Source organism: Brachyhypopomus gauderio, chromosome 20 (assembly GCF_052324685.1).
Source record: "Brachyhypopomus gauderio isolate BG-103 chromosome 20, BGAUD_0.2, whole genome shotgun sequence".
In the NCBI taxonomy this organism is placed as follows: domain Eukaryota; kingdom Metazoa; phylum Chordata; class Actinopteri; order Gymnotiformes; family Hypopomidae; genus Brachyhypopomus; species Brachyhypopomus gauderio.
In genome coordinates, this window is record NC_135230.1 from 14412023 (window position 1) to 14439375 (window position 27353).

The 27353-nt window shown below is 44.0% G+C and overlaps 1 protein-coding gene across 2 annotated transcripts in view; it reads right to left on the reverse strand.

Moving 5' to 3' along the window:
- The window catches only part of LOC143484667 (vang-like protein 1), a 41774-nt gene extending 18238 nt beyond the window's left edge, over window positions 1-23536 (reverse strand). Inside the window, exons 1-3 of one of the 2 annotated variants that reach the window (XM_076983520.1) lie at window positions 23346-23536; window positions 9667-9938; window positions 3012-3141 (exon numbers count right to left, since the gene is read on the reverse strand). In XM_076983520.1, coding sequence (XP_076839635.1) covers window positions 3012-3141; window positions 9667-9737 — 201 coding nt within the window. In that variant the 5' untranslated portion in view covers window positions 9738-9938; window positions 23346-23536. Of the gene's footprint in view, window positions 1-3011; window positions 3142-9666; window positions 9939-11021; window positions 11227-23345 lie in introns of those variants that run through there. The other variant, XM_076983521.1, reaches the window with a different exon arrangement.
- Window positions 23537-27353: the final 3817 nt, after the last annotated feature.

A 27353-nucleotide genomic window follows, 5' to 3' on the forward strand; every position in this document is an offset into this window, starting at 1 on the left:
GGCGCACCCTGGCCGATAATGACCCGTGAGCACCTGAGTGCGCACGTCCTAGCTGCTGAGGGTCTAAGGTGTGACAGCAGTGATCTCACACACACACACACACACACACACACACACACACACACACACACACACACACACACACACACACCACACACCCACACACCCACACACCCACACACCCACACCTGCAGATGCATGCACACACAGACAGAGGCTTTGATGGAGAATGTGCTCTGAGCATACACCACCATAGCCAGAAGTGGTCCCCGGATACAGCAGTCAAGGAGAAACAAACATGCTGTGGAATGTGAATGCAAAATTTCCTGCATTTTTCTGACATAAATAAATAAATAAACAAACAACATCCCATAATGCAATTGGATCTTACGCTCACAAACGTCACAGTTTAACATAAGGGCTCCGGGTAGTGGTGATGAAGAGAGAGAGAGCAGGCGCGGAGGGGTGTGCAATAAACAAACACTCCTGACCCCCACACCGAGAGAAGACAAACACCACACTCGAACAGTTTGGAGTGTTGCAGGTGCCAGTAACTTGTGATAAACCCCCTCAAGCTGTATCTCTACCACAGTCCCTGATGACTTCTGTCTCTAACCCTTTTCCTCCCTCCCTCTCTTCTCTCTTTCTCTATTCCTCCCTCTCTATCCATTCCCCTTACTCCCCCCTCTATCCCTCCCTCCTTCTAACCCTCTCTCTCTCTCTCTCTCTCTCTCTCTCTAACCCTCTCTCCCTCTCCCCCTCTCTTAAACCCTTTCCCTCCCTCTCTCTCTCTCTCTCCTTCCCTTTCCCTACCCCCTCCCTCCCTCTTTGTAGATTCTGGTCCCTTTCAATTTCACTTCATTTCTTGTCCGTTTGAGAAAACTTGCCTCTCTATATCTCAGCATGCCTCTCTCGGACAACACAAAAGGTAAAAACCTTTGATGTTGTCCGAGCGTGACAAAGAAAGAGAGAGAGAGAGGGAGTGAGGGAAAGAGGAGCAGAAAGAGGGGAGATAGAGTGGGAGAGGGAGAACGAGAGAGAATCACCAGGGCATTTCACCTCCTAAATATGGCCATCCATCAAAGACAAGACCAAGTTTTGGAAACCTGGACAAATTAATTATGAGTGTAATACAAATAACTAAGTGACACCCCTGGGAATGAACGAGTGCCATGGTGGAGGGGTGGATGAAGGGAGGAGGAAGAAGTAGACAGCTGCTCTTAGGTAATCAGGCTGCATCAACATCGGGGCATTTGGCTGCTGGAGCGAAACTCTCAGCCCCATGTTATATCTGGAGTTATAATGTGCTTGTGAAGACAAACGACAGGGAGCTTAGACCTGAGGCTCAGCAGCTCACCGAGTGATAGACTCAAAAGAGTTTAACAACATTGCCTGACATTGCCATTCAGACACATATGATGGCCTCACGGCTCATTTGTTCAGTTCACTTTCAGAAAAAAAAGTCATATCACCACAGCTTTCACACACTCAGAAATAAAACACTTCAGAAAAAAGTCATATCACCACAGCTTTCACACACTCAGAAATGTGAGTTCAGTCATTACCAACCTAATATCACACACTCATGTCAAGTGTGTTCCCAGCTAGTAGTCTGTTCAGTTGAACTTCCAAAGGAAGTCAGGGTATTAGCTAACATTGTGTACAAACACACAACACAGCCGCACCTCAGCAAGTACTCCTGTCTGTCCTGCTGCGTCTTGTTAATAAAGCCTTGGATGTGACCTTGTCCAACAATCACTGCTCTCTTTAATTAAAGAGGTGCAGGTGAGGGTAACACTATTTCCTGTCAAAAGTTGCTAAGCTGCTAACTAATTAGCACAACACAGAGAACACACTGTTAACAGCTGTTTGTAGTAAACCAGCTAGGCAGCCACCTGTAATCGTTATGGGGAGAACAAACAAACATAAAACATAAAAAGCCAAATTCCATTACTGAACGATGCTACGTACCTGGAAATACAAATAACTAAGCTTAGATGGTTTTTTAGTGGAGTCAATGCTTGACTTTCATTTGGCTGTAATAAGATAATATTAATAAAAACGTTCAGTCCTCACTGGAGAGCAAAACATGGGGCTTTAAGTGATAGCACATCCAGCATCTGCCCTGACTGTTGGCCTGGACACACACACACACACACACACACACACACACACACACACACACGCACACACACACACACAGAGTACTGTGAATGGGCAACATGATTAAAGCCACCCAGGCTCGTCTATGGCACACAAAAAGAGAACTCTCACAACACCCCCACCCAATCAGATGTACGCATCCCACCCAATCAGACGCATGCATCCCACCCAGTACTAGACACATGGCCAGACTAAATCATACACACCCTGACCCAATCCCAGAAACCACTACCACACACGCACTAAATTAGATTTAAAACCCACAAACATCTTAGCTTTCACTGTGGCACACCACATAAACCCACGTCCCCAGTGATAAAAAGAACCATCAAACACAAGCTGCACAAGACATACTGATATGGCAAGAAGGCAGTAATATGCAATCGGGCCCCTTAACAAATGACAGGAGACTGTTTCGGGCTGTCATCATCTCAGTTTCAGGTGATCCACACGAGTTCTTGAGTTTTGATTAACTATGTGATCACACAATCATAGCTGTGATTGAAATAATTAATCAAATAAAGTGTTTTTAACATACAAAGCATTTTGGCTTATGACACACATATCTCACAAATATCTATATCTGTCCCTCCCTGTTTCTAACTTAAATACAAAAACACTTCAGCTAATTTATGGATAATCCAGCTCAGGTAGAATTCACAATGCATGGGTGCTAGAATTCAGAATTCACAATTTGATTGATTATTAAACTTCATTAATTAAACTTACACAAGTGTACAAGCATAGGAAAGTTGAACGCCAAGCTAGTGTAATGAGCAGCAGATACCTGCTGTTTGAACGACATCGAATTAGCACCACCGGGACAGACCCACACTGGTGCATCTCACCTGCGTCTCATCTCCACGCAGGGTCTGGTCCCCTAAGAGGGGCTGGGCGGGCGGGGCGTTGATGGTGACGGACTTCTCCGAGCGACTGCTGTCCTTGCTGCGTGACTTGTGTCGGTCTCGACTCCGTTCCCTGCAACGCACACGGAGATGAAGGTGAAGGTCGGACCTCCTGACCCGCCAGGAACGCCAGCGCGGTCACAGATGAACAGCAGCTCTGTACAACCCATTCAGCTCCACATTGTTTCTCGAGGGCGATGTGAAACGGCCTGTCAGAGCTCCCCCAGCTCCCCAGGAGCACTGGCGCCGCTGTGTGTGTGTGTGTGTGTGTGTGTGTGTGTGTGTGTGTTTACATCGTTTACATGCAAACAATGTTCAGAAGAGATTTAAATCACAGAATCGACAGAAAACAACTGAACTAAGGGTTGGGTGTAAAGTTTTGTGTTTCTTTAAATACTGATTTAACACACAGACTGGCTGTTCAAACCAGATAAAGTGGGAAAACCCAGAGGGAACTGTCTGCTTTTTCCCACAATCACCCTTTGTGGCAGAAATTCTGAACTTTAATCACATCTCCTCAGTGACCTAATGACTGACAGACAGTAAACTTCCCATAAGAACAGCCTAAGCCCCTCTTATCTCTTAACTCAACCCACTCCTGCTCTGGTTCGCTGTTAGCCCCACCCCCATCCTTTGTTCTCCAATCCTCTTCATAGCCACTCCCTCTCCCAACCACTTAAATGAGGAGGGCTAAATTTATACCTGACCCCAGCTGTGTTGCTCCACAGGGACTTAATCCTCCACCTCTTCGTCCTGTTCTGTAATTTCCCACCATATGTTCACGGAGGACTGCTCAGCCACTATCACGGATTAATCCCCAAGTCCAAACCCACTAAATTTAAGAGCTTTCGAGAGGGATTACTTAAGCCTATTAGTTCTGATGAACAATCTACCGATCACTTAGTCACTCCTCTGGAGTACACGCTGCCCGTTAAACTTAAGCTCTAGTAATAGGTGCTATTAGCAATAATCTAATTAACACCTTTAACAATTACAATTACAACAAAAGACCTCCTCATTCAGGACGTGAATAACTTTCCTTTTGTACAACTTTCTTTGTTGACCCACAATTGTATGAGAGGAGAGTGTTTCTGGGGCAAGATAAGTGGTAACACGTCATATGAATGATCTTCGATAAGGATTCTACAGCTGCCGTGTAAACTGAAGGGATGACGTGTGGAGTGACTGACAGCATAAACACGTCGTGTTATGTTTGGCGCAAGTGTTTCTTGGCTCTCATCTTAGCCAGACATAGTCACAACAAACACAATAAATACAGCAAACAAACAAAGCTACTAAATGCCCCCCCCCCCCCCCCCTCTTTTAAGGAATGAGCATATTTCCATATATGGAGTTTGGCAGCAGGGTGGCACAGTATAATCTGGGGATAATCTGACCCTGGTTTAATCCAACATTCTGCATGACACTGTTGATGCGCGTTGACTTGGTGGCTGTTGGAGGCTGCACATCGGTAATCAGAGAAAGGAAACCGCTTAATATAAAGTCTTTCACAAGAAGCAGGCGGCTAGCGGATATCCCGGGCTGCTGACGGACACGCAGCTTGTCCGGTTTGTGGGCCATGCGGAGGGAAAGCGCAAATGTTGTGATTTCCATCATCTGCTTCCCAGCAGCGTCCGTGCATGTGTAGCGCGGGACCCTGCAGCAGTGGTGCTCTGGCTTTTAGAGGAACAATAGGAGGAACTGGATGGGAACTGTGATATATTCCGCAGGCTGTGTGTTTTGGCCTCGCTACGCTCACAAGGAACGAGACGTTACAACTGCGGCTCATTAGTGTCAAGACGTATTCTTAAGCTGCCAAGAGAGATTTCTGTCTGTTTATTTGTATATATCGTAATGTATTGATATATACGATGTTCATCGTTAAGAAAATGCTACCATTTTAGATCCATTATAACGTCTTTCATATGCATGTCTCGCCAAGTACCAAGTACTATGTCCAGGTCTAAGTGAATCATCTTGAAAAGTGACTTCAAAGCACCCCCATGTGCCTCGTCCTCTGGTTAGGAAACCTAGCTTGCGGGGGAAGTACTTTGCTGATTTAAAATTCCGAGAATCCCATTAGGAAAAATGGTAGTGACTCCCTTAGTAACAAGAAAGGGGATGGATTATACAGCACAGCAGAGGAGAAACTCATTTAAGTGCACTAAGTTATGTATTGGCATAATTAGTGCAGCAGGGGCAGCACAGGATCACCAGAGGCTGCAGTAAGTGGGAGAGAGTTCAGAGCAGGGAACTATAGGTAAGAGTTCCCGCCAAACCCAAAACCATAGCTCATACAGAGCAGTGTAGGACAAAGCGGCTCAAATACAGTAAGAATCTGATTACTGAGACAGGCCCAGAGGCTGAAGTGGGGTGGGGGTGGTGGGGGCACAATTTTTCTTTTTTTTATTGATTGTTTGATTAAACAATGCATTGCTCAGAATTCAAAAGAAGGAACTGGGTTTATTGACCACAACTCATGTGTGATGATCTAGGACCTGTATTAGTATTTAATGTGAATATGAACAGACTTGGGCAGTGCCATGTTAGATCAGTGTGAAAGACTGGAGTATATCCCTGTATATTCTGAACGTGTAAACTTCATATGAAGTGTTTTCTTATGTTTATCAGTTCTAACAATTGCCTTATTTAACTGTAGTTTTTACAACTAGGTATATTTAAAGGTATTATAAGGCTATTTATTTACTATTTACTGTTTGTTCCGTATAGTACAGTTACGTGTTTCAAACACAGTTAAAATTTGTTTCTCACTCTTTTATCAACATATGGAGACCCCGCTTCAAATAGTCTGAGGTAACAGAAATGTCTCTACAGTTAGATCAGGGTCTAACAGGGTCTACAGGGTAGATTGTTACAGATTCTCTCACACTTACGCCCCTGCACAGCTTCCACGGTCGGTCCTATGAACAGGTATGCTACTATTGCTAGTCACACCAAAGCAACCTCCTCCTAATGTTGGAATGGTAGATAATTTGGCATCTAAATTGGGCTGCCTCATTCTGTATTCTGCGGGAGACGATTTCGTCTGATTAATGACCCCTCATGCGTCGCTTCCAAATAGAAGTATTTGCGTGAACTGGATGTGATTCGCGAGGCCGTCTGAGCTGCCAGATCTCTGCACGTTCGAGACGATATTCAGAGCGAATACAGTTTTTTGAAGCTTCACCTAGCAATCCACCCACAAAACACGTCTGTATGCCTCCCTGTCTCATCTTGCTCCAACTAAACTGTACTTAATCTTCATGCCAGTTCAAGCATCTGCTCGAGACTACTTTCCATTGCTAACCGGTAGCTGAGGTAATTTATGGCGAGAGTCTAACCGGTTAGCCAGACGCTAACAGCTCTTGAGGCTCTCTCATTCAGACATGAATGAGCAGCAGGTTTCCATGGCATTACATGGTTGCCAAACTAAATAACTAAATCCCTCTTGTGTTACTGAGGGTTAAGCACTTCTAATTCACTCCTGTACTCCCAATAGTAAATACCTTGAAAACATCTTAATGATTCTTGCTACGCATGAGTAGCTATCCTTCAACACTTTCAATATTAAACACACAGGGCTATAAAGACACTGTAAAGACAGAACAATACAGAAAGCCATAAAGACATAAAATAGCATAAATATAATTTTCATCACCGAACCAATAAAGCCAATGTGCATTTCACTGTAACGTTTCACTGTAAGACTGACCTTTCTATTCAGTTCAGGTCAGTATGAACCCAGCAGCTACAGTGTGCCAGTCCAGGGTTCCTACCACTTCATGTCCTCTGTTATGATGGGCGAGGCTACGAACTGTCACGGCCTCATGGAAACAGGCAAGTCACAAGTGCAGTGCAATGCAAGGTAGCTGTGAGGAAATGCTGTGCAAGTGCGTGCATTTGCACACACACACACACACACACACACACACACACACACACACACACACACACACACACACACACACACACACACACACACACACACAGTAGATGACGCTGAAGGACAAGCAGTGTAAATCAGAGCTGAGATACTGATCTCAGCTCGCTTACAAGCTTAACCCCCTTTTTCCTTTCGGTGGGTGCTTGCCTAACGCATTCAGTTCTGTGTGTAAATCAAGTGTGGTAGCATGTAATTAGAATTAGGCAAATCAAACGGGCCAATTATCCACATGAATGAGCAGCTGTATGGGCCCAGGACACTGGAGAGATCTGGACCCCCAACTAACAGACTTAGACTGAGCTACATTTATTTGAGAGATTACTGGGCAGGTGTATTATTACTTAGGACTGAAAAATTAATCAATTTTAGAAATTTTAGAAGAATTAATTGATTTAGAAAGAGCTGTAGTTTTAGTTACACGTTACTAAAAGCGTTTGAATTCTATACTTATAATTAGCTAAATTGTTTTATTGCTTTAATATACCTGGCAACCTGACTTTCATGGGAATCCGTCTATTTTTAACCTTTTCCCTGACCATGTTCCTGCTTGATAATTTCACCCGTTAATCCCCGAATGTCATAGTGATTCAAATCAAATGGTAGTTTCTTTGTGTGGAATAGGTGTCATGGTATCTGGCAACCCAAGTCAGAGGCAGAGGTGGGAATGCCTGTCATGACATCTTTGGTAAACCTAGAAATCTGGACTCGATCTTACAGACTTGCTTTATACTTATGGACTGGAATGGAAGGTGGATACAAGAAGCAAAAAAGATCAGTGTTGTTGGGTTCACCTACGTAACCCACTTAGCCTCTAGACATGTTGGTACTTGAATCTTGGCACATTTAACTTATAGTACATAACTGCAACCTAACCTAAACTTATCAGAAAAGTCTCTGCAATGACACCGCAAACCACAAGATGTAACTTTGACCAAATTATGCGACGTCGTGATAATGAACAAAAATTACCTCTATGAAAAATAAAGTCATTTTAGGGGCCATTCCAAATGTATTTACCCGTTAAAAGGAGCATTCTCATGGGGCCGCATCAGGTAACCCTGGCCGTGTCACGGAGGCCAGGACATACATGAACTTACATTTTCATTTGGAGAGGTGATATTAGCACCGTGCAGCCAAGAGTAGCTTGAACACGGCGAGGGACGTGTGGGCTCGGTGTTACGGCTCCTTCTGCGAGTGTTTCTCTGAGCGCCTCGGAGCTTAACGTGCACATGTTGCAAAAGCGGGTTCAACCCAGACAGGCAGTAAATTATCCCTTGTCCAGATGTACGCGGTTTTTCGTGATCGCCTGGCAGAGCAACTGCACTGAAACCAGGATAACCAGTTTCGCACTTCAAAAGCCAAGCGCCTCGTGTATTGCTCTGACGGTAGCAGGGCGCTGTGACTTATGACTTTAGCACTGCAAAGAGCCTTGAAAAAGTGTGTGTTCATGTGTGTGTGCATGCTCTTAGAGCGGCAGCTCCAAATGGCCCTTATGAACTAACCCCACAGAGACCTATTATGCTCATGGCGGGCTTGTGGGCAAAGACAGATATAAGGTGTATTAAAGCCCTCAGGTCTGTGGTACCACTAAGTGTATGTCCCTTGAACATCCGCATGAGTGACAGGTCAGTATGGGATAAGAGTGAGCTCGGAGTCTCCAGAAAGGCCTCCTTGATACTTCCTACTTGCTCTTGATCTTCTGCTATATATCATGAAATACTTCTGAGACCGCACGGCTCAGTTTGCGGATAGAGCCAGACAGAAAGATTATGTCATCACCGCTTCAAATACAGTCAATCGTCAGATTATCAGTGCTGAAGGGGGAAAGAGGGATAGAAGAAGCTGGTGTAGAGGAGAGGAGGAGAGAGGGATAGAGCGGCAGAGGGATAGAGAAGTAGCCAAGAGCGGAGGCAATCCAGCTGTTTAGTGCTTCAGTATATTCAGTTTGGGGCACACGTCAAGTAAGGGTAAGGAGATAAGAACAGGGAGAGAGAGGGAGCAAGCGGGAGAGAGTTAGAGAGAAGGGGAGAGAGGGAGAGAGAGGGGGAGAGAGAAGGAGAGAGGGAGCCTGAGGTAGAGTTAGAGAGAGGGCCTGTGAAGAAAGGAGGAGGAGAGAAGGAAAGAAGCAGCTGACCTCTATTATCAAGTGCATTCACATACCACAACACGAGAGAGCGAGAGACAGACAGAGAGAGGGTTGAAAAGACAAGACACATGCACAGGTGAACACACGGATGGGCAGACAGATAAAAAGAAAAGATCGCCAGGTGCCGGCCCCATGCCTGAGCAAGGCCCTGTAAAAGCATGCATAAGAGCTGGAGAAAGAGAAAGAGAGAGAGAGAGAGAGAGAGAGAGAGAGAGAGAGAGAGAGAGAGAGAGAGAGAGAGAGAGAGAGAGAGAGAGGTATCAGTATCCAGGACCCTTCAACACCTCTCTCCCACTGCCTTCCTGAGCTGTCAGTTCAAACACTTTGAAGTACTGACAGACAAATATTCCCAAAAATGACAAAAGAAGGGAAGATGGAAAAACGTGAAACTCTAACTGAAACTTAACAAAAGTCTAGTATTTCTTTCCTATTTCAACAGATTACACCATTTTCTCTGAAATACACCTGAAGTGACCACAGCATTTTCAGTGCATATAGAGCAGGCTTACCCATGTCTGTGGGACCCCCTCGATCGTCCAGAGTGGTATGAATAACCAGAGTAGGTGGACTCAGTGTCCATGGCGACGCTTTCCTGCCCCAGCAATTGGCCGAGGGCCTTTTGGAGGTCGGCCGACTTGGTGCTGGGGAGACGTAGTGGGAGCTTGTGGGCGGTCTTATCTGGCAGTAGGCGGAGCTCACTCAGGAGATTGGCGGAGACTGTGTGCTTTCGGGTGTCAATCTTGGACACGAGCCGGGGGGCTCCCAGCCGTTAAACGTCAGTCTGGAAAGAGTGAACAAAAGTACACTCAGAACCCAGTCCACCGTCAACACGAATTTCAGAGTTTTTTCTTTAATGCAAGTAATAACTCAAGCAAACTCAAGCAAACTCAAGCGCTCCCAAATACATCTTCTCCTGAGTCTGTTTTCAGCCAAAACTCATCTCACCCAGTCAAGCATTTCTGCCAACGGCTCTGTTAGTCAGACGGGAAAATCTGCAGAAAACGCATTGCTAGCATTTCTGAATACTGCTGGTGAGGCTCTTAACATTTCAATCCAGTAAATTCTGAAGTAAAATTGCAGGAGACCCAGATGTCTAAAGGGTGGTTCTTCCTTCGTTTGTATTGATCAGCACTGCTGAAGTATAAACAGTTATTAGAAATGTAGGACAATGGGCACTATGTTAAGAACTCATCACAAGTAAAATAACATGCCCATCAGGTAATCAAATATACAACTTATCAACTGCACTCATACAATACCAAGCCATCACCACCAGACAGAGAAAGAGAGAGAGCACAGACTGTTTCACCAGTCACAGTTATGGAGCGGTATCCTGAGATTTTACTGCAATGCTAGACTAAAGCCAAACAGATGATGTCCCTTCTAGTCAAAGAATTACACTTAGAGAATCAGTGGACGTTTATTCAGGAAAGACGCTGCAGGACTAAACGTCCTGGACATTTTACCAATCTTCACATCCTGGACATTTTATCAATCTTCATATTTCTGTGCATAAAGAAATAACCTGTGGCTTCATTTTAAGCTAATACTTTGTCCATGTCATGTGAAACTATGTCATTATATTAAGGACACAAAGATATTTTTCAGAAGACTTTGTAGCAATCTGGAGGGACTGTGTCATCTTAACAGAAGCAGCTAAAACAGGAGAAGCAATGATGTATCAATGAGAAACTTTGGTGTGGCTTGTGCACGTGTGTGTGTGTGTGTGTGTGTGTGTGTGTGTGTGTGTGTGTGTGTGTGTGTGTCTGTCTGTCTGTCTGTCTGTCTGTGCATATGTGTGTATGTGGGTGCATGTGCGTATGTGTGCATGTGTGTGTTCTTTCTTTGGTGTAAGATTCATTACCAGAGATCTCTATGATACACTTGCATGTTGCAAATTATAACCAGAACCTTTCTTCGAAGTAGACATGCAGAAGACCCAATTAAGTGCATGCAGAGACTGAAAAAGAGAGACAGAGAGAGACAGAAAGGGGGACACAGACAGAGACAAGGAAGCTGATGTATCATTGAGGATGTGCAGTTGTCACTTTAAAACAGTGTAATGAGTCTCAATTTCCCATACAAACGGCTGTGGAAGTCTCCAGTCAGGCTGGAATAAAGCATAGAGCCAGTCTGAGACAACATGCTACACTGTTTCTCACTGTACTGTGTTTCTCATTGTACTCTCCGTTTCTCACTGTACTCTTGGAACTGACAGCTGTATAGACTGAATATGGAAGGTACCTGCAGGAACTAACAAGTAGGACCCCATTGAAACACTGCTGTGTGTGCAAGTGTGTACGAGAGTGTCAGTGTGTGTGTGTGTGAGTCCTATTAACTGCTGAGAAATAAGGCTTCCACACTCTCTACTGTACCATTTGTTTCTGGAGACAAAGCCAATAAAAACATGATAGACACGATAGTAAAAGTATGACAGATGTGATAAACGACTCATTTAATACCTTATTGAGAAATGTCACCCCACCCCGAAATAATACGACAAAAACAACATAGTTTCTACCTTTCTATCTAGCCTTTCTGCACAGTACCATTATATAACAGTATATAACAGTATTACAGCATCCATACTATATTCCATTACAATAATTAGGTCTGGCTTGAGTCAATGTGATTTAAATTCACAGTGCTCCGATTCGATCTGAGGTTGATGTTAATTTGACTCAATTTGCAAATCAAAGGACAACTCATATGTATGCCGCTTATGATAGAGATTTAATAAGAGTTCTTGCTGCACACAGGACACCTACCTACTGGATTACTAAAAAGTCTCAACAATGAACACTCAGCCCAAATCAATCCACTTCATTACTTTTTTTTAAGGAATAAAAAATAAACATTGACACAATGACAATTATAATCGTGATCTTGGGATTTTAACAATTTTTCCTGGATTAACCAAATTCTATACCAAACCTACTGTATACCAATAATATTTCAACAGCTAAGACATGAGCCCAGCACCCTACGACATAATATAAATGAAATATAATTAAAAACGTAAATTATATATGTTCATCTAAGCATTAGAAATGCTCTGCTGACCCTGACTTTGACTGAAGGCTGTAGGTCATCATGTGTAGTTCCCCCCTGAGGATGACCCTTGACACAGCACTTTGCAGTTTGACCTGTAGCTCTACCCCTAGCCCTGGTGAAGTCAAAGGTCCAGAGGTACCATGTGCATGACCTGCTATGTCTGCCCAAATGCCCCGGACGGCAGGTGGGGAGACGAAAGAAGCAAGCCTGGCCCTCCAGCGTAAACCTCACGTGTCACGTGTGCGATGGAAACGGGATGATTGAGCAACGTGAGATGTCATTGTGCTGACTTCTTATCGCACGGTTGACACACTTTTGACATTAGAGTCCACTAATAGTGAAGATGTATTTGGGGTAGACTGCTAATATGATCAGGCTGTTACTAATTGCCTTTGGTACACAAAACTAGTATCAGGATTCGTTTCCACTGCAGTATCTGCCGACTTCGGTAATCTGATAACCCCGCTGCAGAGACAATAAACAAAGCCTCAGGGTTTGGATTGAAAAAATAAAAAAATCTAGATTTCGTGCCTTCAAACTCAAGGTCACCTTAAAGTACGACACAACAAACAAAGCAACAACAACAAAAAAGTCACAACAAAAGTAGAACAAACGATAACAAAATGCCTGCCCTAGTTTGGGCTGGGTGGATGACAGAGGGTGGATGGGGAGATTGAGTGAGTGTGGAAGGGGGGACTGAGGATGGAAGGGGGGGGGGGGGACTGAGGATGGAGGGGGGGGGGGGGACTGAGGATGGAAGGGGGGGGGGGGGGGGGGGGACTGAGGATGGAGGGGGGGACTGAGACAGCCAGCAGCGTGTGATGAAGAGCTGAAGTTGCGTTACTGAAAGAGGGGGTGGAAAACAGGGAAGAGATGAGAAAGAGAGGACAGAAAGAAAGAGAAAGTGAAAGACTCCCAGTGATGGCTGTCTACCCAGTTCCCCCTTTTCCGCTTCCAGCAAACGTGCCCCCCCTCAGAGACCAGCGCTCTTTGAAGGGCGTACACACACGTCGCCAGTTAGCAGTGTGTGTGGGTAGCGTGCTTATAACCGAAAGGAGGCAAACATTCATTTCCCAGGTGCATTGTGAGCAGGACTCTCGCCCTGACCATGAAACCAATGTTCCATCCCATAATGCCCCCAGTCTTGTCCCGTTCACCTGGTGTGCTGCGTCTATGATGACAGACTCTGTGTGCTGCGTCCTTGTCTGTGGACTATCCTGACAGTAATGATGCTTGGTCATGTGTGCCTGGGAAGTGCCTGGGTGTCCAAATTGGGGGTGTTAGACAGCAAACCATGTTACATATACCTGGGCTTCACGAAACCTGAGAGTGCAAAATCTTCCTTTCATGTTCCTGAGTTGACAGCATCTACTTCAGCCCCTGCAGCCCCAGACTAGCCTTCACTAGTCCACTTATCAACAGGATGTCCTGTATGTTGCCAGTTTGAGCGTAATTGCGATATGTCCGGGCGTCTCTATCGAAGAAGACTCCGTGCTCCTCTGCTCCTGACTGGTCCTTTCTTGTTCAGACTCCGCCCTGAAAACTCGTTAACTCTTCTTTGATGCACTCGTTATCACATGCACATGCTTCCTTTCGCTTCAGCCAATCACAGGCACTCACTCACTCAATCTGAGATTACTAAGCCCTTCTCCCAGTGTCCTCCCTTGCTAGGGTACATGGTCATCTCCTTCAGACAGCTTCTGTTCCCTTAAAAGAGCACGTACGCGACAGCTGTGTTTCTTAGCCATTCTGTCCATTTTGATCACAATTCTCAGAGAAGGACTACTAACTCTGCTAACACATTCTTGCTGCTCCACTTATGACAGACGGCAGGGACCAATGAGAGAGCTGGAATGGAACAATAACAATCCAAAACTTCCTCCTAAAGTTTTATTCAGATGACATTGCAAATGTATGACCTGAAGAAATCATCTTACAGTCGCTCTCTGAAGTTCTACCATTGCATTAGGCATGCGAGGCGTGCCCTTGCAGACGGGCTTTTTAAGAGACAGAACTTGGCGAGAAGCTTTGCTCTTGGTTTTCTGCAGCCGGAGTTAAGAACGAGGGGTCCTGGAGAATCCCCTGGGATGGTGAGGAAGCACTTCACAAGGCCTCACTCCACACTCCCCTCCCCGTCACAACACTTCAAGGGATTATGCAAATAGCAGCGCACTCTTTATTAGGAACGTGGAACACAGGGGATTAAAACAGCCCCTTAGGAATCAAGACATTCTAAAACAACAATGTCATCGGCAACACTTACACAGCCACAAATGTCATTTGTTAGTAATTACTTCTTCTTTCTTTTTTTTTGGGGGGTGGGTGACAATCCTGACCAATTTAAGATGTTGCAGATGGGTGTTTCAGTATTCACTGATGAATAATGAAGAAAAATATAAAGGCCACTTTTTAAGAATATTCATCTTTTTTTGGTAATATATACCAATGTAATCGTGATGTAACTTTTTCTGTCTGCATCACGCAAGCCCACTTAGGTTGAGCCCAGCATGCGATGCTTCTGATGGCCACGTGAAAGCATGTTCAGTAGTGAGAAGGCATGTTCTGTAGTCAGAAGGCGTGTTCAGTAGTCAGAAGGCGTGTTCAGTAGTCAGAAGGTGTGTTCAGTAGTCAGAAGGTGTGTGTTCAGTAGTCAGAAGGCTGTCAGTGTCTGACAGGTCATGATTTAACCTGCTGCGCAGTACCTGCAGCGTTCACGGCTGATTAAACTGCAGTTGGCGGTTTATAAGCGGCTGTGCTGATTAAAAATGTACAAGTGCTGTTCCTGGATCTGCTTAACATTTAGTCATATGGGAAGCCTTGTGATTGAACATAGTGAGAAACTGACCAGAGGTCAGCGATGAATCTGAGGAAAAGCAGGGGTTTGCGGAAAGTAACATGCAGGTGCTTTTTGAGTTTATCTATCCTAGAACATGAAGAAGGAGCATCTTTATGACAGCCATTAAAAACCAGAGCATCCTCAAGGCATTTTATGGTCTTCTCATCGCGTTCTTATTTTTACTGCATTTCATTGTTTCAAGAGGTTATCTTCTCGGAAGAGAAGCTGTGTTATCCATGCCTAATAAACCTTGTAGGTCACCTTCTTAGTATATCTTGGCACTAGGGCTGGGTATCGATTCAAATTCCAAGAATCGATCCGATTCCGATTCTGAAGATTAAGAATCGATTTATTTCCATTTAATCGATTCGATTCGATCCAATTCAGGGTTTAGTGTTATTAAAAATGTATTTGAGCTGTTTCCTGACTATGTACAAAAGCAACATGTTAAAACTAGTATTATATCGATATTAATCAGCAAATAGTTACTGGTAGTTGGTAGTTACTGATGGCTAGAAGACTGGTGAAAAGGGTCATCATAAATCTACCTTCAAGAAAGGTAATCCAGGACAATAAACAGAGGACATCTTTGAGGTGTCTATATCTGCAACAGTGGACTCCTGCATTATTATTATGATTGAAATAATTAAGAATTCACCCAAAAGCTGTTGCTACCAAATGCATTTTTATTTTAAAAGTGCTCACACTTAATAAACTGAAAGTATAAAATGTAAACGTGTATTTTTCTTTAAAGTGCGAATATAAGAACCGAACTGTCACGTTACGGTCCCCGACCCCTCCCTTTTGGGCGTGTGTTAACGTTGTCTGCGTCTAATCGTCTGTCGTCTCCGTGGGTGCGGGTGCGTCTTGTGATAATCCGTCTCACCCAGAGACCGTATATACCCCCCATACTCAAATAGCGGCCCGCGGGCCACATCCGGCCCTATCTATTTCTGGCCCGCGAGCTGTTATGAAAAGTGTTTTTTTTTTTTTTTACGGAATCTTTTTTTTCAATCGCGCTATCCGCTCTTATTTTGAAATTGCGCACCGCGATCTCAAGACGATGCCGGGGATTGCCTTTATGGCAACAACAAACAGGTAGCAGACGCCCAAATGCATTCACCCCCCCCCCCCCCCCCCCCCCGTTCGCTACCCCCCCGTCAGTGATTGAAAAAATAAAATGTGGCCCGTCATCATTTCTATTTGAGTACCCCTGGTATATACAGTCACTGGTCTCACCTGTGGCTCGTCTCGTCATCATTGGGGGTTTGTGTGGTTTGTCTATTTAATGTGCGTTCGCGCAGCGTCCTGTGCTCGTCTTGTTTGAGTCACACATGTTCTATGTAAACGTGTTTTATGTGCGCTGTCTGCGCTTCGGTAAATGTAATAAACGTAACGATTTGGAAAATGCAAAGGAACTGTGTCCATCGCCTTGCGCCCAACGTTACAAGAACATTTCCAACTTTTTTAAACTGTAAAAACACTGGGTAAACTGTCAGTGACATGGACTAACTGTAAATAGTCACTGACACTGGATAAACTGTCCTTCTGTTTTTAGATTGCCGATTTGACTATCGTCGTTACCGTCACTGTCCGACGCCATTTTGTTTTACAGTTAGTTAGACCGAGCGCGCCTGCGTGAATTCAGTGACGAGGCGGGGGTAAAAGTTCACTAAAAAAATCGATCTTTGGACGTACGAATCGATTATCAGATCATCATATGCGAATCGATTCTGAATCGGAAAATCGATTTTTTCAACACAGGCCTACTTGGCACTATACTATACATCAGCAAAGAATTAGGTGACGCAAGCGATTCCAGTTTGGTAACTGAGCATGAATTCAGGAATTCTGTATTAAGCTAGTAGCAGTAATAAGTCTGAATAATGCATTTACTGTAGCTAGAGAAACAGAACACACAGGGATACGTGTAGTTCTGCTGAACAAATGAACTGGAGATCAGTTAAATCTGCGTGGTACAACCTAGAGCACCATGACAGTGCTCTGCATGATTCTGGGGAAGAACATGGACTCTCGAATGAAGCCAAGACAGACCATCTGTGAAAAAGTCAAGAAATAACAACCGTTTCAAGTGTCTAATGCAGTTGGCCTGCTTGCGTGACGATAAATCATATTCAAGTACTTCAAAGTGAAGGACATTTATTAAGATGGCAAAATGACGGCGTGCCTTATAATTGTTGGAAATGTGCACTGTGTCAAAGCAAAAACCAAAATGACAAGAAACAAAAAAGACGACAAAGACGCGGTCTTCACAGCGCACGGCAGCACAGCGGCCCTGGCGAACAGGTGCCGTGTGTTCCCGTGTGTTCACAGCTGGAAGCCGACTCCTCGCTCATCCTCTTGGAGACGCCTTTGTTGTTAAATGGCAGCTTTGGCATTACAAGCTGCGAGCAGTCGCTTCCTGCGTTTGAACATCACACACACTTGTAATGTAGGACGACTGAGGGAGAGATTGGGCCTTGGGCAGGACTCCTGACGCTACGTTTGCCTTCTTCTCGAACACGATTGAAACTGTTGATAAGAGCGTCTGCCAAATGCAGAAAAACGTACACGTAAGATCTGCCTAGTTTTGAACTTTTACTTCAGCACAGCTCTGAAAACAAAACAACCGGTATGGAGTATTTTTTTTTATCAATTGCTGCAGTCCTGAGATTCAGGGGCTTTGCCTTTTTTTTTAACCTCTTAGCTCTCGACACATAAGCAAAAACAATGCAAAAACAGGAGGGAGGTCATATGGGGGGTCTTCTGTCCCCCTGCATGTTCAGCAGCACCTGTCACTGCTGTGGACCCAGCAGGCTGCGAGGTGACCTCCCCCCCCCCCCGTACGTCCAGGTCCAGCCTCGCTCTCTGCCCACAGTACCACAGCTGCCCTGGGGAGCGGACCGCCTGACCCCACGCTGCTGTTACACCACACCCCTGTCTCTCTTACCCATACACAACCGCCCTGACATGTAGCCAAGGGGTTTTATTTATTTTTGCTGTGACTTGTAGGGGTGTGTGTGTGTGTGCCAGCTTCATGTCCCGCAAGCTCCTGTATCACATCACATCTCCCGAACACTTACCCGCAGTCGATTAATAACGGCGCAGTAAGACACACGGGTCAGAACGAAAAACAGACGCACTCTCTCCTTCTTTCATCCGCCATGCCTGCTCCATCTCAGACAGAGCATTCCAAGAGATAAACGGAGAGTGAGAAGAGGTTAATCATCACGGGAACTTCACTGAGCACAGTGAAAACGCCTGCACCTCTCAGAAGAGAGTTGGTGGTGGTGAAGAGCAATAGGACTAGAAGAAAGCAGCATGTCGATTAGGACAGAAGGTGTTTACTTTGAATCCATGTTATGTGTTGGAACAGCTATAATGGGTGAATTATGGCAGAAGCTTAATTATACAATTATAGTTAGTGGGTATGAATGAGTGCTGATGAGTCAATTGACATAGCCTGTCAAATGAGTGTTTATGAATGTCCATGATTGAGTGTTTATGAGTGATGTGAGATGGACATGAGTGTCTATGAATAAGTTTTATGATTGAGTGTTTATGAGCTATGCGTGATGGCTAGTCAAATGAGTGTTTATGAACGAGTGTTTATGAGTGGTGTGAGATGGCTAGTCACAGAAGTGTTTATGAACGAGTGTTTATGAGTGGTGTGAGATGGCTAGTCACAGAAGTGTTTATGAACGAGTGTTTATGAGTGGTGCGAGATGGCTAGTCACAGAAGTGTTTATGAATACGTGTTTATGAGTGATGCGAGATGGCTAGTCACAGAAGTGTTTATGAACGAGTGTTTATGAGTGGTGTGAGATGGCTAGTCACAGAAGTGTTTATGAATACGTGTTTATGAGTGATGCGAGATGGCTAGTCACATGACGTGGCATTGCAAGTCACACGAATGTGTACGAATGAGTGTTTATTAGTGTTTGTGAGTGATTTTAAAGCGCTCAGTGCTTTTGATGGTCACTAGACCAGACAGCATGATGTATGACATGGCGACTATTCTGAGACTAATCCTCCCATACAGTATCAGAACCAAAAGCATTACTAGATCAGTTCATGCAATATTACCATTATCCACTAGAATAATTGTCGTTTTGATCAATCAACTGAAGCAATATTTTTCAAATGATCTCTAAACATATTTCTCAATAATTCTCTTAAAATGCTAATATAACCTCCACCACACCCTCAGCATATCTGCAGTGGCATAAACATGTTCTGTCCTGGGTTCGTCAGTTAGAGGGATCTGCTAGCTTGTGAGTCTCCTCATGCCTAATACACTTGCAGCTTCAGAAAGCCTCAGCCATAATTTAGAAAGCACTGGTTGCCTGGTAGCAGCCCTGAGGAAGGACTTCAGGACCCTGAAGCCCAGGACCTCATCACTGCCAGAGTCCCGCCAGACTGCCTGCTGCATGACAAGCTCCAGTCATTCTGCAACACTCAGTTTAGCGCGCTACTCACAACCCTCATATTCCCAAATATGCTCGACGTGAGAAGCTCTCCGTTTACACGACATGCCGAATAGCAGGAATTTCCTAACGTGTCCTATATGGCCCTTAAGGCTCAGTCACAATACCAAAAGACCTTTTCGCGAGGGCGTGTGTGTCAGGGGTGCTCAACGTCTCTGGCAGGAAACGACACGGAGATGTCTAATCAGCAACCATCTCCATCAGTCACAAATAATCCTCTTAGCGCAGGCAGAGCAACATGGCTTTGATGGGGTTAACAGGACATGGACGAGGCCCTGAACACTGACATGCAGAGATTTACAGATGAGCTAACGAGCTCCACTTTGAACACCACCAAGCACTTCCATTCCGGTCCCTCAACACCAAGACGGAGACTGAAGTCTAACACAGGGAGGATTTTCTTAAAAGCTGTGTAAACACTGAAATAGAATACTGGAACATAGCCTGCAACTTCAAACCCAACAAAGTCCCCGTTCTAATCAACAGGGGACTGTGCTGAACTGTTTTGTCAAATGGCATATATCAAAATGAACAGCGGTGACTGGTGGAGGCAGGCCAGCCTTCACCAGCGGCAACCGTGTTTATTTTCTTACGTCTGTTCTGTCGCTTCATTTCTCTCTGCGTAAACATCCTCCCGTAAGGACTGGCCACACCCCCTATCAGAACATTCCAGAAGTCTGAAGGAGCTGATGCACCTTCAAACTGCTATGCAGGAGCAGGCGAGGAGAGAGTGCTGGAGAAGCGTTTTCCCAAACACGCACGTGGAACTCCATAAAGTAGCATAGCATTAAAAAAGCATAATAACCCAACACCAAACCCAAGGCATCTCTCAACGTAACCTCTGACCTGTGAGATATTATTACATACAGTATGTTGCCCCCGCCCCCATCATTAAGCTGCTGGGCTCTCGGAGTTGAGGGACGAGGAACGCGCAACAGGAGAGGGCCGGAGCGGGAGAAGACAAACAAACAAACCTGCCAACAGACGCAGGAGATCTGAAAATCATCCTCATCTCACAGTCGGTGTGGTGCGACCATATCAATCGTGCAAAACTGCTCTATAAACAAGCAGAGCCCCCCCCCACACACACACACTTCTAGAGCGGAACACAAGTAACAGGATGACAACAAAAGAAACAAAAGACATGAGAATGGAATAATAGAGAAGCTCAAATGTGCAAAGGCGAGGAGGCAATCGATTCGCCATGCCACTCAATGGAACGAAAGCACAGGAGTTTGAGGAAGGAGACCGTGTTCATCTAGACCCAGGTTGGCCTGCATTACGACAGCTAATCTCAGATTTGATCTTTACGTCCTGGTTGTGTGAAGCTGTAAGCTAAATCGCTGATGGCAGTGTAACTTTCTTTGACTTGGGTCCAGTTCCTGAGTGTCAGCACTGCGACCACTCCTGAACTATGGACCTCAACAGAGAGGAAGAGGAGGGAGAGAGAGAGAGAGAGAGAGAGAGAGAGAGAGAGAGAGAGAGAGAGAGAGAGAGAGAGAGAGAGAGAGAAATGAAGAGGCACAAATCTTGAGGCACAAACGAAAAGGAGCTGGCTGTTGTCCAAACCAGAAATGACAACACGCCCAGCTTCAAAGGACCAAACTTACAAACAAGGGAAATGGACAAAGACATAGATAAAGACATGGACAGAGACAGTGAGGGGAAAATAGAAATCCTCAACTGACATACAATACAATATCACACAGCTTTCCCTATAATAAAACTAATAATCTGAAAACAAGCCCGACAATGCCTTTGTATTCCAGTTAAACATGTTAAAACAGATATACAGAACCAGGGCCATATAAAAAAGTAAAAAAGTAACCTAAATGGAGGTTTAGTACCCAGGACGTAACTAAGAGGTGAATCAGTAAGAAAAAGCAGCGATAAAGAATTCATAAGGACATTAGACTCTGACGTACACTTCTGTAGTCATACACAAGCCTCTGAAAAATGTTGGTCAAATCCTCCAACCATATACAGAGATACTATTTCTTTTTGCATTACGCTATAACTAAGCCAAAATGCTGACAGACGTATCCTAGTGCAGTCTGTAAATATGACAGGCTTCATAGATCATGTGGCTTTGAGAACCGATTACCACTGCAGGATGAATTAATTTTTGAACAGGATATGGATTGGAAAATGTCCTAGTCACAGACTTGTAAGACAGGTGAGCAGTGTTTCTAAACCAAACGTGGAATCCACATGAACACCAGGTATAATAATCACACATTTTCTCTGCTGTCAGATTCCCAGCGCAGACAAACTATATAATTGTCTGTGCTGAATTATTCATGGAACAGCAGGGAAGAAACCCTTATTTTCCTGAAAACACAACCAGAATCCCACTTTGGTGCCAAGGTGTGTTTAAAGTGAAAATCACTGTTTGGCATTTGCTTGACGTAACAGGGATTTTTTTTCAGATTTGAATGTGGAAGGTGAAAGACATGGACAGTTTAAATGCATTAAGTGGTTAAAAATATCCTTTTAATAAAATGTCAAAACATTTCGAAATTCTCTATGAAACTGAACTGATTTCTTTCTTTATGTCTGATCTGAAGTCCTTCATCTTTCAACAGTATTTCTGTCTATAAATGTTGCACGGTAAACCTTGGGTTTGTGAAAGGCACTATATAAATAAAACTCATTATTATTGCAGGATTAGGCTAACTGAAGGACAAATAGCACTGTGCTAAAGATTCATGTGTATTCGCTTCAGTGTTGAGTGTACTGAAACTCTAAGCACAGCCTAAACACGCAGGTAGACTCACCCAGTTAACGTTGCTTAGCAATACACTCAGTCTTCTACTGGGAATCAGATTCGGTCTCAAGTGTTTAAAGTGCCTTAGTCAAAACTAAATATTAATATAGTGAAACGTGTAATATTCACAGCAGTCGCTGACGTTGTAGTCACGAAACTTCACCTCAGTGAAATTAATTTTAGAAATCACCTGAGATTATGTGTATTATTGCCTCTCCGGTTATGTGTGTTCTGTTGCCAAGTCCCAATTCTACCTGTAGCCTCCCGCAAGCCAAACAAATGGCGGACGCGGTAGGAAACTCCCCGGTCTTCTCCAAGGCCTTAAGAGCCCAGCCCAGCTCCATAAACCGAGCAATATAATACAAACCCCTCTCGACAAACCGGTAGAAGCAGAGAACACATGAAACAACACAACCCTGCCCAGAGACAGAGAGGACCAGAAGTGGTGGAGAACAAAGTAGGCGACATGAACGTTTCCAGCAGCGTGTCAACGCTTCCCACTCAAGATGTGGAGTTGTGTAGGACACCCACGGGCTCTCAAACGAGACACTGTACGCACCAGCATACAACGTTCAACTACAAGGCGAGAAAAGTGCGGAACTGACAGTATGCGCACTGCACTTGAGTACTTTTTTTAAATGCGAGTAAGCATGTTAGCCTACTGTTCCAAGTTGCTCACATTAAACTAAACCGCTGACTGAAGTCGTTTAAAGAGGAAAACATTTCTTCTTTAAAACATTTCTGAAGATAAGATACGCTAGCTGGTGGTCAATTGAGGACGGGGGAGAAGAATATCTGGCGGAATTCTGCACGTTATCAATTTCAGGATGAGCAGAAACACACAACCCACATAAATCAGAATAAGACAGTGAGACGGTCAGTGATGCAAAAGAAATGGATCTTGATTCTAAATTTTACGTCATAATGTAAAGCGAGCTCGCGGCACTCGCACGTCGCGTGCTAGCCAACTAAACCTAACGCTGTGTTACCGGGTGGGCACGCGGAAAACGCTCGGCAGACATCGTGAATAATACAGCGACCTACCTTTACCGAAGCGTGGCATTCCGACAGAGACACGAGGACGGAAAAAATGACATGCACGTAATCCCCCCGTTCACCTCGCACCTAAACTGACCCGGTTTCGAAGCCCCAGCTGTGGAATCGCCTCGACACGTTTGTAATAACAGGGGGGCAGTGTTTCCCTTGGAAGTGAAAGGAAGGTGTAATAACGACTGCGACGCGCTAGGGGAACGGGAGACAATTCGGTTCAATGTAATATTTCGTAACGTTGTACGATATGCATTGTTCAACTGCACAACTTTCACGTGTTGCATCCAAAATTGCATTTGTATAGTAGCCTACTGTTTGTTACTAATGTGTGTGATACGTTGTTCAGGAAATGTAGCTATGTGCTAACATACAAGGATAAATAATTAATTCTCTGAACGTGAGACATAGCAGTCAGTGAATTTAAATGTAATCTATGGGTCTGGACTTTATCAAAACAATAGAGTGGAGTTTATAAAAATGAACGGGCTATCAGTCAACATTAAAGACTTACAGATTAGGGAAGGAAGTGCCCCCCCTCTCACATACGTTCAGCAAATTTAAGCATTAGGCCTATACTAATGGGACGGACCCAGTGCATGATGCAGAGGGTTCAGGATTTAGTCTACATACCCTTATAGAGTACAACCTAGCTCAGTCCTCTCTGAGCAAACGTCTGAGCTAAAATGTCTGCAATAGACATAGCAAAAACAAAGTGGAATCTGGCAGGCAATTTTTAGATGGTTTTCATTCCTCTCTCTCTCTCTCTCTCTCTCACTCACTCACTCACTCACTCACTCTCTCATCCTTCTCTCCCTCCTCTTCCTCTATGTTGAGGTCCTGAGTCTACATGTATAGTTTGCAGTGTTGACACACAAACAAGACCACACACACACACACACACATCAGGATTAAGGAGGATATGTCATTTCCAGTGTCAAGGCATTTCAATACTAGTGGAAATTATATTAATGACATATCTGTTTGCATAGCCAGTTGTTGCTATGGCAGTAATGAAATGAGGAAATTCAAAGAAAAAGAACTGATCTCCACTATTGAAACTTTAGAATCCCTTTAAAACCACTTTAGAACAAATCACAAAGTGCAAATATATGTTGGTACAGACATTTAGATGGCCACGTGGATGTGAAGACAGCAGAGGCAAACCCAGGCATTCTAGAATTCTGTGAATGCAAATATTGCTTTATCTCTCATTGTCTCTTGAGAGTTTTGAAGTTCTAGAACATTTGAAACTACCAGTTCAATTTATTTGACTCCCTGAACATTCACCTTCTTATTGCAGACCTGAGACATGTGTTATCTTTTATAATGGGAGAAAAATTGTGAAAATAGTGGTGTGAGTAATGAGTGATCAGTGATGAAAGGATCCTAATGCTTTCGGTGCTTTAAGCAGTCCTCATGTGTTATCACCATATTGATCGATGCATCTCACTGCTGGCCCAACAACGCAAGCAGAATAACGATGACCTAAATCTCAGATTGTGTTCTTGTCATCTTAATTCAATATGCATTCCAGAATGGTTCTAAGCAAGGTCTTTTGAAGGTATACTTCAAAGTCAGTGAATCTCAGAAGAAATAATTAATGTCCTATTTATTTGCCATTCGTGCCATCAACTCACAACTTGCACCTTTTCTCTGTAGGCCCACATTTGCAGTCACATTTATAAGTGTTTAGGCTGTGCAGTTGCTATTTGCAGTGGACAACCCTAACCCTAACACTTCTTTTGGATCCCCTACTGTTATTTATGACCGTAGCTTAAAGGGGACGAGGTCACACTGAGTTCATGACCTCTGACATTTCCTTTCTTTCACCCCCAAGGAACAGACAAACACGACGGGCCATATGATTTACCGCCACTCAGTTAATCAGTATGGGCTCTTCACTGAAGAAGGGCTAATGGAGACCTCGCATGATAATTGAAGTGAAGTTGTTAGTGGGAATGAGGCATGCAAGCCCATGTGGGGCCGTCTGTAATTTTGACACAAACGGCATCACTTGTAATTGTGGGGTGTCGTGTCTTCAAAAAATATTTCGTGGATCGACACCAACATTATAAATAAGCGCAAAAGTAACTTTTTTCCCCACCTTACATTTTTATTAAAAGGAAAGACCTCCCCCTTGTGGCCAAATATACTCAATGACAGATGGTCTTTTTGGCCAACGCAGGTCATGATGCGAACATCTTATCATGATTTACTACTAATAGAATCACTATATCGCGTGTTGTACTACCATTATAACGTGTAATATTCATAAAAATATTAAAATATATCAGAAGACAACATTTAAATGTGCATAACACTGTAAACCTTCACCACCTTTGTCCGATAAGGGGCGATACAATCTCATACGCACCAGTCTCCAGACATCAGGTTTTCTACATAAATCGAGTTCTCTTTCGTAAGTTCAACAGCATCGCGAGCCAGAGATGACATGTTCTTAGACATTTATTTTTTCATAGTATATTAGTTCTCATTTTCGAAAAACGTCCCGTGTTGTAAAAAAAAAAAAAACATTCCGCGATTGTTTCCTAGGAACAAAAGTCGTTGCACCTGCCTGGAAGCGGCGTAGTGTGTTGTGAGTTTTGGACGAATTGATCGATTAGTGTGGGACTGTGAACGACACTGCGTATTCTGACGTTTGAAAGGGCACGCGCAGAGGGGACAGCGGGCCCGATCACACGCGCCTTTCACGATTATTTAAGTCAGCCTGCAGATGGTCGCTATTCAGGGCTGACGTCTGGCCCTGAAACCATTAAATTCGGTGTCTGTTAGACGGATGGTTCTCTCTCCCTGAGGATATAAGTTTTATAAGTTTAAGGATCGGAGGTTTACAAAGGACATGTAAAATTAAGAAGCAGTTTAAAAAGCGTATAGACAATATCTGCATCGCCAATTAGACGACAGCCTGCATTTGAAGTTTATTCGTTTCTCCTAAATCATTAATTATTTAACTAAATTATTTTAAAGGCCTAGTTTCTTTCTTGTTTTATGATGATGATGATGATGATGATGACGATGATAATGATGATGATTATTACTATTATTAGTGGTAGTAGTCCCGTTATAGTCGCGTTAAACATTGTAAGGAATCTGCATTAGTAGTGCAAAGAGGCGCTTTAATCTTCAGAGATTCCGTATGAATTCCATTGAATGTATTTTGCCAAACTTTTACTTCAAACTTCTGTTTTATTATTTTACGGTCAAATCAATTGACAACGAAACAAAAGCACCATTTAAATTTTTGTTCGGCTCAAAATATTTCTAACTCTATTAATATTACTTTTATACTCCGTTACCATGAGGCATCCTATTGATTGACTAAATATATTAACACTTTGCTAACTTGGCATATACATGTCCAATTGCTTAGCCAGCAAAAACGCCAGAACTGCTTGTGGTTCTACAGTGTTTATAATTGAACAAATGCGTATATATAATAGATTAATAGCCCATTACCATCAGGCGTAAAAAACGCTTCACTGGCCCATAGTAAATTAGAACTTAAGACCGAATTGTTAGCGCACGTATGAACGTTAATACAAGCATGCGCCGTATGACAGGTCCAGTGTGTACAGATGGTCCGAGCGTGAGCTTGAATAAGACCGAAGCTATCTGACGCACTGTGAACAGGACTCTCTCAATATCCGAGTTAATGAGAACAGACTGACTTCTCTTTTTCCCCATTCCCTTTTCTTCTTCTTCTTCTTCTTCTTCTTCTTCTTCTATCTTTTCTCTATCTCTTTCTTCCACTCACTCCACTCAGTCTATTTCCATCTGTTTGGAGACAAAGGGCCATGAGCCAGCACTAGCCTGGGACCCTGCTGGTGAAGTAGACAGGCATAATGTGGTCCATCCCGGGGGCCACATTTCAACACATGGATCGGCCTTTGTGTCTTACAGCTAGTGTAACACACACACACACACACACACACACAGGCGCGCGTGCACGTTGTGCATCAACACACACCTCTGATGGCTATG